This window comes from Pleurodeles waltl, chromosome 4_1 (assembly GCF_031143425.1).
Source record: "Pleurodeles waltl isolate 20211129_DDA chromosome 4_1, aPleWal1.hap1.20221129, whole genome shotgun sequence".
In the NCBI taxonomy this organism is placed as follows: Eukaryota; Metazoa; Chordata; class Amphibia; order Caudata; family Salamandridae; genus Pleurodeles; species Pleurodeles waltl.
The window spans coordinates 181,134,751-181,149,625 of NC_090442.1; the positions used below are offsets into that span (position 1 = coordinate 181,134,751).

The 14,875-nt window shown below is 44.0% G+C and overlaps 1 protein-coding gene across 2 annotated transcripts in view; it reads right to left on the reverse strand.

Annotated features, from left to right (window-relative positions):
* The window catches only part of KIAA1549 (KIAA1549 ortholog), a 664,130-nt gene that overhangs the window by 366,602 nt on the left and 282,653 nt on the right, over positions 1 to 14,875 (reverse strand). For both annotated transcript variants that reach the window (XM_069227988.1, XM_069227989.1), the window contains exon 5: positions 3,917 to 4,094. In XM_069227988.1, the coding sequence (XP_069084089.1) occupies positions 3,917 to 4,094 (178 nt within the window). The remainder of the gene's footprint in view (positions 1 to 3,916; positions 4,095 to 14,875) is intronic.

Below are 14,875 nucleotides of genomic sequence, written 5' to 3' on the forward strand. Positions count from 1 at the left end.
GGATTCATGTGCTGGCATGAATCACAAGTCGAGACGTCGTGGTCGGAGCTCAAACACCAAAGGCAATCGGAATGAGGATCAGTCACCGACATCTTGCCTCCACACTCACGACAAGGCTTAAATCCAGACTTTCTCTGCGACATTATTACCACAGCGAAAGACTACGCAGCAAAAATACACTGTAACCAAAAAAGTAACAGTTGCTCCCTCGAAGATAACCGTTTCGAATGCACGGAAAAAAGGGAACTGACGTCCGCACGTCGTCGAGGACCTCTTATTGCCTGTATGACGTCAGACGGCGTCGCGTGGGCTAGAGTGACGTCCTCGTCGACGTGCAGAGACTAGTAAGAAGATTTCCGTCGAATGCTGGCGCCATGGGAGTATTCATTAGGTGAGGAATCCACAGGTAGTTGTATCCATCAGAATAGGCTGTGTCCTGTCCCGAAGAGCTGCATAACCTACTGTAGCGAATCTGGAGCCTCGGCAGGAAGGCCTGTCTTTGAAGTCCCTCCCACTTCAAAGGGCCAACTGAATATAAGTACTGGACTTCTGGCACCCCTAACTCAGTACACTTCTGGACCTGTGACTGCTCTGCCAGGAAGGAGGACTGCTGTGTGGCTGAATGACTGCCACTCTGCAGGACTGCTGCTTTGTTGGACGCCTGAGCTTCCCTGCTGTTCTCCCTCCTGGGTGAGAAGGACTAGACCAGCATCACTTGAACCCAGAGTGACTCCAAGGACTAGTTGGCTGGCCTCCTGATCCGAAGTCTCAGGGACTTACTGACTTCCAAACAGCCTGCTCCTGCATCTAGAGTTTGCCCTGCCCAGTGGTGACACCCAAGTCCTTGACCCTTGAAAGTGGGCCTAGGGTACCAATTTAACCCGACTCGCAGCGCGGCTGCACCTCGTATCTGGGGACTGGCCCATTGCCTTTGGATCCTCCACTGTGACGCTTTTCCTGGCGCAAGTTCCTCGCATCCCCATTGACTACAGCCTCAACAATGCAGATGAAACTCTGCATCGCAGCCTCTGCGTTCATCAGCACCGAACCATCTCCTCGACTGCATGACCACAACGCATCCCTGACATTGGTCTTCGCATGGTAAGCCCCAGCACCTGGATCCTCGACATCGATGTAGCAAGAACTAGTACACCACCTCACCACATCTCTGAACCTACGCATTGCCACTGCTGCGTGGAGCAGAACTGCCACATCACCTCTACTACAAGGTTCGGAACAGACGCAACGATCTGCAACCAGGATTCAAGGTATTTTGGTTCAGCTGGCCTAACTGGGTCCCTGAAGCCGGCCCGCACTCCATCGCGGTCAGTCTTGACGTTTGACTTTGTCTCTTTCTGGTGCAATCAAATAACCCTGTTTGGTACTTATTGCTTCTAAGAGCTATTTTATAGTTATTCTTTAAAAATTCATAACTCAAGTTCTACTTATTGGGTTTTTGTAATTTTGGTCTTGTTTTATTTATTTAAATCATAGGTATTTTTATAACCTCGTGTTGAATGTTTCTGTGAGGCATTTTCACTGTTTTATTGTTTGAAGTTTAACACAAATACTTTACACATTGCCTCTCAGTTAACCCGGACTGCTCTGTGCCAAGCTACCAGAGGGTAAGTACAGGATGATTTAGGGTTTGCCTGACACTTGCTCTGACAAAGATTGTGGCTGCTGCTTGACCTGGGCTTACACCCCCAGTCAACCAACAACCCAATTTCTAACAAGATGATACTATACAGATTTTGAAGACGATCCAAGCCTTCAAACAGAGCACTAAAAGTTTAATCAAGGAAAGGGTGGAATGGTCAAACTTATTCAGACCCCGTATTAGGTGTGTAGCAATGTGTAAAATACCTTTTGGATTGTTGGGCAGTGTGCTGTCTGGGAGGCCACAGAGCAAGGCATTGAAATCATGTAGTATAGGGGTTTGAATGGTAGTTATCATATTAATTTGAGCAGGACAGTTTCACTTTTTTTTTAATTGAATGGAGAACTGGCACAATTTAATCATGGTCTTCAGTGCAATGTGTTCACCGAGGGATAGGCTGGTGTCAATGGTAAATGTGAGTCGCTTCTTGTAGGTTAAAGCCACCCCAGTTCATATCACAGAGCGAGGATTAAATACGCTGTTTACTGTTGTTCCTGGTGAGTAGGAGCAATTTAATCTTGGTGGGGTTTAGTTTCAAGTAGGTGTTGGGACATTCCAGGACTGCAAGAGGTGGAGGCAATGTTGATGTTGCAGTTGTTGAGAAAAAGCTGAGGGGCTCCAACACAGAGGTTGAAGATGGCATTGGGCAGGATGAATATACAACCAGCATGATAACCTTAGGTGGGCTAGATATTATAATATTGTGCACAAAGCGCTGTTGAGTTATTGGAGTTGAGAGTCAAGTACTTTTTCAATGCTCTTTTCTGATGGAGAGAAGATGTACTATGGGCCAATAGCTAGCAAGGCCATGGGGCACGTAAGTGGGTTTCTCAAAGAGAAGTATGATGTGGCCAGTCCTGAAGCCTTTTGAGAAGATGCCTTGTGTGAGGGAGGCAATGATGTTTAGAAGTGGTGAGAGTTTCTCTTAAAAAGGCAGTGATGAAGGATAGATCTTCTGTTTTCATAGGATGTAACTGTAAGAGGGTTGAGAATGTCGGTGTGAAACTTGTAAGCATGAGTAGGCTGAAGGATGACCACTGTGGGATGTTGCACAGCGGGACGGAGACAAGTAGGCTTGGAGATGTTGATATGTTGTTGGATAAATGTGTTTTCATTGATAAAAAGGTAGATGGAAATTGAATTATCAATGGAGTGTGGAGTTGGTAGGTTTGTGGGGTGGAGTTGAAGCAGTGCTCAATTATCTTGAAGAGGATTCTGCTAATCTTGGATGCTTCATCGATGGGCGCTTATGTGTTTTCACAGGAATGTTTTGAAATTGTTGAAAAGTTTATTGACATCATATAACAGAGTCTGGTTTGGGAAAGAGTTAAGGTCATAATATAGGTAGTCAATGAAAACGATGTCCCTGAATGAGTGGAAGGTTTAAAGTTCTCACTTTAGCTGGCCTTGATGTGTTGGTTGAGCGAAAAGCAGGATGATGAGAACGTCAATCCAGGGGTAAGAGTGGTCTGCAGTGGATGTTTCTGGCCTTTGATGGGGCTGTGTGACATACTGTACCATGTTGCGCATGTTGATAAGACAGAGGTAAATCTTGGTTTCTCTGTGCTTTATTTGCTGGGAAGGTTGATATCCCTGAGGAGGGTGATTAGTGTGGCTGAATGGATGAGATGGTGTGGAACTCAGATGCTTTATCTACGAAGTCCTTGTTCTGTCCACAGTGTGCAGAAGAGGTAGAAGGTGGTCTTACTGGGTTTTAAAGAGTAGAAAAACTGCATGTAAAGTGCCACATAATTTAGAGTGTTTGCCAAGGATACACGGTGAAAGCCTATCTTGTGTGGGAGTGAGTCAGATTTCTGTGGTGAAGAGTGCATTGAGGTTGTGGTGCATAATGAGGTCTGCAATGCCGGAGTACGGACCACTGCAATATGTGCACAAAGTGTTTGAGTAGGAGTGTAGGAATGGGCAGTGGTCAGTGCAGTATGAGAAACATGGTGGTGAGTGACATGGGTTATGCTGCAATCCCAAAGTGAGGCATCAAGCACAGATGTCAAGTCAATGGCGAAAGAGGGAATGGAAGTCCAATGCGCACCTGATTGTATTAACCTCCACACTATCACAACACACAAATTGTTTTTACCAGAAGGTATTTGTGAGAGTAGGATATGCACTTTCTGGCTTTTAAAGACCATTTTGATATAATACATTCCCTTTCTAGATCATTCCTGGCCATACAGTTACACTTAGTAGTCAGAACAGTCCATTAGATGACAACTGACAGAAAAGAACATAGCTCACCTGTCTGAACTTGGTACTTGGTGTCTGGGGCAGTAAAATATGGCTGCACAGACAAAACTGTAGGATCCTTCCCACGGTGGAGGCTGCTCACCCTAATAACATTTGTGACTGCAATCGCTGTGTAAACAAGAGGCCCAGATATCACAAGGAAAGTGAAGGCAGGATGAATGGTATACACCTGTAAAATAAATAAAATGAACCATGGTTAAATGGTCCCCATTCAAAAAAAATTCAGCATTAAGACACAGGAGTGAGATTTATGCATGCTGCAAAAACTTTGTACAAAAATATAAAATGCACACTGTGTGGTGCTTATGTCCAGTATAGCATATTAGAAAGTGTCACTTGAGCCAGTGAATACATTTTGAACACCAAAAGCAGAAAGCAAATTAACAGTCTATAGCATAAATAAGATTGTGTATGTATGTGTCGGAATGGGCTGTGTGGGGCTATCTTCCTCCATTTAAGAGCTAAATTCCAATGCTAGAAAAGGTGCACAATGGGCAAAGCAGCCTACAGCTTTATTGAGCTATCTGGGTGTTTTGGCCAACCTAACTGGCAAGTTTTTTGATAGGGGTTCACTAACCGGTAGAAAGACTGAGAAAATGTTTGCCATGCTTTTACACCTACCTCAGACTAATGGTGGCCATCAGAATGGGCTTAAGATCCGTTTTTGTATACAGTTTCTACCTCTTTCATCTTATCACCACTGTAAATGGGGCTGGTGACCCTGTAATTTAGCAGATAAGTTTCTATTTTAAATAATAGTGTGGATAATTAGAAATTAGTGTAATAATGAGTACAAGGCCACTGTACAGATTCATGCACGTCCCAGTGAATAGTAGGGTGCATCTGTTGATTCCATACTGACTCATATAGGTCTGAGCCAAAACAGTAGGCTCAAACTCCACAGTAAGGAGCGGTTCATGGTAACACCAGGAAGCAGAGAAAGGTCAAGGACTAAACTTGAAAGGAGATTTGATAAGCTTACAAAAAAAGCAGTGCAGACAGAGAAAAGGACGGACAATTTAAAACAGGCAGCTGTGTTACCTCTAGCGTCAAGAAACTCTACCTTCTATGCTTTTCCTTCTTTACGCCTACTACGCCATGGAACTTCACTCAATTGAAAAATTGAGTTCTGCTCCAACTCAATTATCTGACCTTCCAAGCTGTCAATACACTTCATTCATCATCACTTTATATGATTAACCCAATTTTAATACTAATAATGTACGACTGGAACATGAACGTCCCAATGCTCTCTTAACTTGCATGCAATCCTTCCCCAAACGCCACAATGATATACTTGACCAAGAACCCTGATGCGTTTTTATTAACAGAAACCTGGCTGTGTGATTCTTCAAACATTGAATTAGCTTTTGCAATTCCCTATGGCTATATTATTTAGCTTTCTGACCGTCCAGGCAAAAGAGAAGGCGGTTTAGATATCTTCCGTTCCTCCGCGACTTGCGCCGCCGTCACTGAGCCTCCTCCACAGGTGAAGTATTGATATTCTCCCTCAAGGCTGACCATAATTCCCCCTTCTTTGGAGCCTTCCTTTACCACCCAAAGCGCCCCACAGAAAAAGTTACCAGATACTGATTTTGTATCTATTGTGAGGTGAGGGATCGGCTGTTAGAAGTCTCTATAAGATGGACAAGTTAACCTTCGGTAAAACAATTCTAGTAGAGACTCTAACCGCAGATTCCTCACCTTAGAATACGCCACAGTCGTCAGACTGGATCTTGAAAACCTTGAGAGGTTCTTCTGAGCGCCAGTAGGTGGCTTCAAATGGCTCAGTTTTGGTGTCTGCGCCAGACGTGATGTTGCAGTACCCATATAAGTGCCACTCAGAGAGCTGACATTAGTTTCTTTAGTGACTATTACTGCACCAAAAACACAGAGGCACTTAAAAACCTATCTCTCACCAGTGTGCAATGATTAATGAAATCCTTAAAGTGAAGAGCTCAGCTCACAGAGTGGGGAGGATCGGTGAGGAATCGGCAGTTACACAGAGTCTCTACCAGAAAAAGTGTTACTTAAGGTAAGAAACGTATTCTTCTTACAGAGACTTCTAACAGCGGATCCCTCAACTTATACTAGATACAAAAGCAATATCCTCCTTGGAGGTGGGTCTGCAAACTGGCTTAGATGAAAAAGTCCTGGAGGACCAAACAAGCGTAATGCCAGTATCGACAGACCTCACTGTGTTTGTAAACATATGGAGTGTTGCCCACGTACCGGCTTGACAGATGCTCTGGACAGGTAGGCTGCATGCCAATGCAGTATTAGCCCTGGTGAAATGGGCCCACAAATCCCCAGGAGGCTGTTTCTTGGCTAATGCGAAGCAGATTTTGATGCACAGCACAATTCATCAAGAGATGGTCAGCATCAGCACAGCTTTGTCCTTTTTCGCTTCTGAGAACCCAATGAAGAGCTGATCATCCACCCAATGGTCTTTGGTGTGATAAACGCAGAATGAGAGAGTTCTCGTCAGGTCTAGCGGTTGGAGTCTCTCCACCTCCTTGAAGGGATGAAGTGGAGCAAAAGAAGTAGACAGACAGATACTCTGACCAACATGAAGGGGGGTGACTACCTACGGCAGAAAGCAGGCACGAGTCCAGGAGACCAGTTTATCAGGGATAGAGCTGGTGTAAAGATGGTGAACCAACAGAGCCTGACGCTCGCTAACCCTTCTGTCTGATGTAATGGCCACTAAAAAGACCGTTTTGACAGCCAAGAGATGCAGAGGACAGATGTATAGTTGCTTGAATGGGGAACACATGAGAAATGTGAATACCAAATTGAGGTCCCATTGAGGAATCACAAAAGGGGTACAAGAAAACAAATGTCGAAAACCGTTTAAAAAAAAAAAAAAAGAGTTACAACTGGAAACTTAAACAGGGAGAGTTGGTCCAGCAACTACAGGCAAGCTGAAATGGCCAACAAGCACCCCTTAACAATTCCCAGGGCAAGGTCTTGCTGGGCTAAGGTTAAAACAAACATCAACAATTCCGACAGCGGAGCAAAAAGGGGCTCAACATGACGTGAGGAACACCAGGCACAAAACTATCTCAACAGCTGTTTGCACTTTCAGTGAAGAGCTGCCAGGCTGCCAAGAAGACCTAACAAACCTCGGGAGCAGGATACTTTCACATCCCCATCCTCTGAGCCCGCAGGGGTTACCTGTGATTCATCGTGGGCCACAGGGAATTTTAGTTTGCTGTGCTTCCATTTGGCTTCAGCAGTGCGCCCCCTAGGCGTTCATAAAAGTGAAGGTGGTAGTTGCAGCCAAGATGACCTCACAAACCTCAGGAGGAAGATGGAACACTCGCAACTGTCGCCACTCAAACTCCATGCATGAAGATGGAGTGTGCACATGTTTGGGTGCAGTCTCCTGCCATGTTAATGCGATGGGAGACCCTTCTAAAGGGGCAGCATGATAGCAGGACAAATGCTGATGTGCTGGAGAACTGGATACTATACTCTCTGAGCCCAATCAGGACTTGGGCCCGGCCGATCCTGATCTTGAGAACTCAAGGCAGGAGTAGTATTGGTGCAAAGGAGTCGTGAACTCCAACAGATTGAGGCAAGGATCTCCCCATTCTAGGAAGAGACCTTGCGCCATGCAGTTGCAATTCGTGATTCGCAAGGCATCGCCAACTGAGTTCACCCATGGTCGCCAACTGAGTTCATCCATGGTGGCGTTCAATAAACCAGCCAGGTGCTGTGCCAGCCAAGTCTGGAGGTGCAGAGCCTCCTGGCACAGGGTTCAAGACTCCACTTCACCCTGTTTGTTGCAATTTCACATCGCAGTGGTGTTGTCTGAACACCTGGACCAGCCTTCCTTTGATGGATAGGAGGAAGGCTTTCAATGCCAAAGAGATCACCCTCAGCTCCAGAAGGCTGATCTGGAGCTGAAATTCCACTGAACACTAGATTCCTCTGATCTTCACCTCTTCCGAGGTGGCCGCCCCAACCCAGAAGTGCTACATTAGTCATCACTGTCAGCTGTGGGTGGGGAAGAGAGAGGGGTATGCCGCTGACACAATCATAATTCATCAGCCACCACTGCAGATATTTTGTACTCTCCTTTGAAATCTGGAAAAGGTCGGAGAGGTTCCCCTAGTGCTGAGCCCCACTGTGACTTAGAAACTTCCCACTGCAGAGCCCACATATGCCGTCTGGAGTGCTTTACCAGCAGGAGATCATCCGACCCAGCAGTCTTGTCAAAATCCAGAACTGAGGCTGAAACATTGGGATCACAGTCAAAATAACCTAGACTCTACTCTGGAGGACAGTACCTGAACTGCACTGAATCCAGAACAGCTCCAAAGAAAGGGAGCATCTGAGAAGGAATCAAGTGCAACTTAGTCCTGTTGATAGTGAACACAGGGAGTGCAAATGGTTTGTCGTATTCTGGAGGTAGGTGACAACTGTCTGGGGCGAGCCCACCTTCAGTAGGCAGTTGTCCAGGTAAGGGGAAAGACTGGAACCCCCAACCTCCGAAGATGAACTATAGCAGCCAGGACCTACTTCTGAGCAGGCATGCTCTCAATAGTGTCTTTGGCTAGAAAAGCCTGCACTTCGCCACAATACAAGGATGGTCCTCCGTCAGCAGTACTTGGGATGATGGCAATGGGAAGTCCACAAATAGTAGAGTGTTCCCCTTCTGCACAATCTGAATCACCCACTTGTCGGAGGTAACTGCAGGCCATTGGAGCAGATGATACCTGATCCTGCTTCCAATGGGATGGCTGTGTTGGATGGAGGGTGCACTATAGAGGCTGGGCTGTTGGAGGGATGGGGGACTGGACAGCTTGCTGGGCCTTGCTCTTGCATCCTCTTTGGGATCCGTAACCCTGTCCACAAAAAGATTGGGCAGGTTGCTGTACTGGCAGGTATGAGTGGTACTGAAGACACCCATAATTGCCCCAGCCACATCGGCAGTAGGGAAGAAAGACTGCTGCTGGGACCAGGCAGATTGGGAAAGCCACAGAAATCTGGTAGTGACCTTACTCCAGTGCAGTATCAGTTTTGTCGCCAAACAGACGGGAGCAAAAGGGCATGTCGATGAGGGACAAGAACCAAGTGGACCGCAACAAGGCATGGCAACACAGCTTCATCGTAGAAGCCATAGCCCTGCCTATGGAGTAGGTACCACCCAGCCCACACCCAATGATGAACTCTGCTGCATCCTGACCATCAAGTAGGGCTTAGTTGAGGGCTCTGTCCACCTTGGGAAGCTGCTATGCGGCACAGTCCCACAATGCATGGGAGTAACAGCCCAAGCGGCATGCAGTGTTCACCGACCTCAAGGCTAGGCTAGGCTAGGCTGGTGGAGGAGAAAATGGAAGGCTGGGTCTCCTGATGAGGGACAACGGTGTCAGGCAATCATGTGGTGTAGAGGAGCCCCTGTAAAAGGTTTGGCCCTCACCATCCCCCCCAGGAGAACGTTGGTAAGGGCTTCATTGAATGGGAGCAAGGGTTCACCAAAACCCGCTCCAGGGTGAAGTTCTTCTCTCAAGACACTGGTCTTGATCTTGACTGCTGGCAGCTGTAGGCTAAAGACCCCTGTGGGGGTACCATCTTAGATTCGGGGATGATGACAGGCTGGGTGTCGAGCGGTGCCAGTGGTGTCTGGCATGGAGCCTGATTGGAGGGAGCTAGGGTGGAAGTAGGAACCCGTGTCGGCATCAGTCCGGTTATGTGTACAGATCCAGAGGGCCCGGCTGGCAGTAACTCAGCGGCTAAGAAGATCTCCTGCTGCAGAAACAGCTTTGAGACTAGCCTCAGAAATCTTCCTTGGACAAGTAATGGCCCAGAGGCTTCTTCTGCTGTGTCGGCAGGAGCTTCATTGCCTGTTCACGAATTGCCTTGAGGTGCATCAACTTGTCCTTGACAGGCTTTGGGGCTGCGGCCCAAACCCAGGCACCAGAGACAGATCAAGTGGGTATCAGACACAGACAACGGTCAATGACATTGCCTCAAGGTTTAAACTTTGAGGTTTTGTAGGTGATATGTCCCTAGCACACTGGGAGCAAAAGCTCAAAAATTGTCAACAAAAAGGTTGGAGAAAATTGGTGAGAAAATCACTGAGGTAGCATGTTGTTGGCACGGACAAAAAGCAACTGATGTTAGCATGCCGGAATGGTGCTTATATGGGCACTACAAAGTTACTTAATATACCAACATAAAGCTGATCAATACCATCTACTGGTGTGCATAGGTACTGCTAAAGATGTTCCGGTTAAGGTGAGGAATCTGTGATTTGAAGTCTTTTTGAGAACTTTACTACATAAACTCTCTGATGGATGTGTTTACCCCCTCATATAATGAAATACACTAAATTTTCCATTCCAGGTGACTACAACATTCACTTTGATGATCCCTCCAACTAGGGTTCAGCCGTCTTTTTAAAGGAAGCCAGGGTGTTGGGCCTTCACTTTACCTTCAGGTTACCTACTTATCTTGTAGGAGATCTTTTACAGTTTCGTTATGTTCAGTGCCAGGACCTACTGTGGCAATCAGCAGCGTAACGAAACAGGGAGGGGCAGCATCCCTGCAAAGAACATGGAGGACCACCCCTTCGGACTCACTTAGGGCAGGTGCGTTGTTGAGTGGATACCCTGGAGGGGGGCTGCGGGCCTTTGTTACTCCACTGGTGGCAATGTGTGCTTTTTGAAACCAAAAACGTTGTTTTTGCCAGTGTCTGTTACAATGGTGAGGGCCTGGTAGCTCCCACAACAATAAAGTGTTAAAAAAGCCATGTCAACACAAGGCACACATTGGCAAAACTAAAAGACTCACAAAAAATGTTGGATTGGTTGGCTTTACCAGTGTTAGTTTATTTTCATGCTTCCCATAATCTTGTTGAAAATGGTTACACTGATTTTCTATTAGGAATACTTTTGGGAAATACTAATTTTTACTAAATGACTATTCAAAAAATAGCACCTAAAATTTCACAGTAGCAAAATGTTTTTTTTCCAACTTGCGTTTTGTTCTGAACATTTTATTTTAAAAGCAAAGAATCATCATTCTTGCCTACATGCTTCTGCAAACGTTTGCATCTAATAAGAGAGCATTCTGGGAGCATTATACTTCGTCTCATATTGTTAAACTTTTCAAATATGTGTACATTTTTTTTTTTTTTTTTTTTTTAACTGGAACCACTGTCAGTAGTGCAGTGTGACCTTAAAACATTTATTTACAGCACTCACCCTAATAATGAAACTTGTTGCCCTTGACCCCCAACCAATATGTCCTGGGCATCAGGCAATAGGAATCCCACATCCTTGAGGCTTATTCTCCTGATCTGTTTCTGTGTGTGCATTGGATGTTTGCGAGCATAAGTCCTGAACACTGTTCAATATTTATCTGATCCCACTAGCATCTTTGGTGCCCTCTGTTGGATTTGAGTTAATCTTGTACGCTGATGACAAAAAGAGCAATCTCTTTTTGGAAGAGCTAATCTATACCAAAACTAATCTCCAGTGGAGAAGATTAATGTCGCTTCTTGGATGCAAGCAAATCGTAGAAAAGCTTAACTGCAAAAAAAAAAAAAAAAAAAAAACACTATGTCTTACTATTTGGACAGAAATTAATCTCGTGGTCGCCTGAATGGTGACCGTTAGATATAGGACCTACCCGCTGTCCGGTGACATTAGCCAAGTTATCTTTTGAAACTTAAGTCGAGCAGGAGCCCAGTGCGTGCTATTAATTTATTGCGCAAGCTGAAGAAATTCCTTCCTTTTGCTCCCAGATCTGATAAGATGTACAGGCTATACACGCTCTAATCACCTCTCCACAGGACTATGGTCAAGAATTACACCTCGACTTGTCAAATTATCTCATTCACCTACTTCAAGCAGACCAAAATGCGGCAGCACGACTCATCCTAAAACGTCCATTCTCCTCCATCTCTATCAATCTCAAAACCTTTCACTGACTACCCATAAAGAAATGCTCAGTCTTTGAGGCACTCTGACTAACACAGAGAGCGATTTATAAGATAGGACCAAACTAATATAAAAACATCTTCAATCACTACCTTCGGCTCGTAATCTTAGGGCATCTTCCCAGAAACTTTTAGAGGTCCCCGTCATACGTAGAGCATGTTTGGATGGCTGCTCTTTTTCCTGTCTCACATTTCACATCTATATTCAGGAACAAGCTAACACTGGATCTCAAATGCCTAATTAATCATCTTATGTTTCATAAGGAACTCAAAACCTGGCTTTTTTAACTCCTACATCAGGCATTAGAATCCCCAAGTGGATGATGATGAGCATTAAACATATGTTAAGATAACATACTATGAAGATGAAAAGCTCCTGTATAAAACCTAAATGGATTCACATGAAAAAAAGTGGGAATCCAGAATATTTTCCAGCAGCACCTATATGGTAATCCACAAAAACCTGCAGAACCCCTGTGTTTTACCGTATTCCGGCAAGCACAATAAACGATTATCCCAGAGAAGTTTATATGTTCTACATACTGAAATGATCTAATGTAGAAGATATAAAGAAAACAACAGCCACAAGAAAACAGTTTAGCTTGCACACAACAACAGAATGCTGCAGAAAAAGAAAACACATTTTGGACTGATAAAAATAAACAAACTGCTTCTGATGTGCTAATAACTACCTCGCTAGAGTCCAAAGATCATACCTGAAATCACTTCCAGCCTTGAGGTATATTATGTAGGTGATGTGCATATAAAGCCTTATTCTCTGTGCATTTCCCATGTCCACAGGGCATGGTATGCAGCTATGTCAAGTGGGCATTAGACATTGTGCTGGGCATAGGCAATGCCGTAGGCCCATGTCTTGCACACCAAACTCTTTCCAGATGTATGCACAAGTATTTTTGTCAATACCAAGCGGATACAGTGCACAGATTCTGTCCTGTGACTATGCCCAGTGCTCAATACCTTTTATTATCTATGTATTTTTTTTAATCAGCCTTAACACTAGCCCCATCTCGATTCAACAGAAGCAAAACTCTGCTTGCTGGCATCGGAGAAACACATCCTACCCCCATAAAGAGACTACTTCATTTTGAAGTCCAGGGGATCAAATGTCTCAAAGTCTGATAGAATGTTGCTGTACCATCAGATAACTCTGCTATAGTCCCTTACTGGCCTTGCATCACCTAAAAAATAGAAAGCTGAGCACCAGGCAATATCAAACAAGTGAATGTTTCACCGAGAGACATGTTCTATTTGAATCAGTATCCTATCAGGATCTCATGTGACTTATATGAGGTGTGCACTTGTGCTAAAAAAAATAAAAAAAAATAGGAAAGAAAAAAGTGGTGTAATATCCCACACCAAACATTTTGCTACAAAGGAGTTTCTCAAAATTTACATTGAATATCATGAAATTCTGCAAGACAAAATGACATAATTTCTCAGACACTTGCTCACTAGGTCCTTGACCATACACCCCAGTACATACCAACATTTTCCATATTTCTTCTGCACTATTATATTCCAATGTGTATGCACAGAGTTCGAAATAGATGATCTAAGTAGAATTTAAATGTTCTATGTACTACCTCTGTCCCTTTTAAATTTCCCATTCCCCATTAACTCAATGTACTTCTTAACCAAGCTGTCTTAGCTCAACCTTGCATGAAAGCATACTTTTATTGGAAAGATTTTCTGAAAGTTGTGAGCTACAGCTAATGTATAAACAATCTTAAAATTATTGTTTATGAAAGACCCTCACAAATCCCTAAATTGACAGTTAAAGCTAATTGAACCCTTAAACTTCCCCACCTCCCAATAGACTGCGTCCTGTAGTGATAAATGTGAGTGGTGGCCCCAAGTGGAGTTATTATTTCAGTACTTGAACTGTGAATATTGAAAACGTTTGCATGTTAGTAATCTGAAGGTTCTCTGGTATACACATTTTTAATTGCTCAAATAATTCAATGACAACAAAATAACTGTAGTGCCAAAAGCTTTTGCTTTGGACTAGAATCGAAACATTCACCTAGAAAATGCAAATGCGGGTCAACCAGAAGGGAGAAGGCAGTACTTCAATTGAAAGTCAAATTTCTTTCAATCAATAATATTATAGAAAATATATATATTTTATATACATAAAGAAACAGAAAAAGAGTCCTGAGAATTAGCCATCAAGCAAGAGTTGGACTGACCAAGCCATGTAAATGAGAATGTAAGGATTGCTCCAAATGAATCAGCCAAGGAAGTGGCAGGGAATAACCATCAATCTATTCATACAAGCTTAGCACACTTAACTTCAACCTAATTCTGGCAAGGGCACTTAATTATCCCTGAGAAGCTTACATATTCTACAGACTGAAATAACTCAATCTAATGTAGAAGCTACAACATCCACCAGAGCACAAAACAACAGAATATAACTGCAAAGAAAGAATGTTTGGACCAATAAAAATAAACAAACAGAAACTGCCTCTTAGGTGTAACAAACTACAGGCTAGAGTTCAACGGTCATACCTGTAATCCCTTCCAGCCTTTAGACTTCATTCAACAGCACAGCAAAGATTCAAAACATGAAGTACATAAGACAACTAACACACTGGCTCTCCCTACCTCATACATCATGCCCAGAGGATACCAAGGATTAATCCACACAATCATCTATTTCTACATCTGCTAAACCAATGCTCAAGGCAATCTTAACAGAAATTTGGATAATTGAAATTTTGGTACAAAATATGCACTCCATAGAGAATCAACTGACATTTTTCACCAAGGTCAACAAAGAAATCAAATTAAAAAAATCGTTCCCAATTGTGTTGCTGGTGGTGGGTGTTCAGGGTAAACTGGACTTCCTGAAACCCGGAGACTGAAACTGTAAGTGTTGTACTTACCTGCAGAAGGATCTAACTTTTCTTCCCCCCGGGAGCTGTTTCTGAAAATTGCACTGTGTCCATTTTTAAAACAGATTACTGCCAATATTT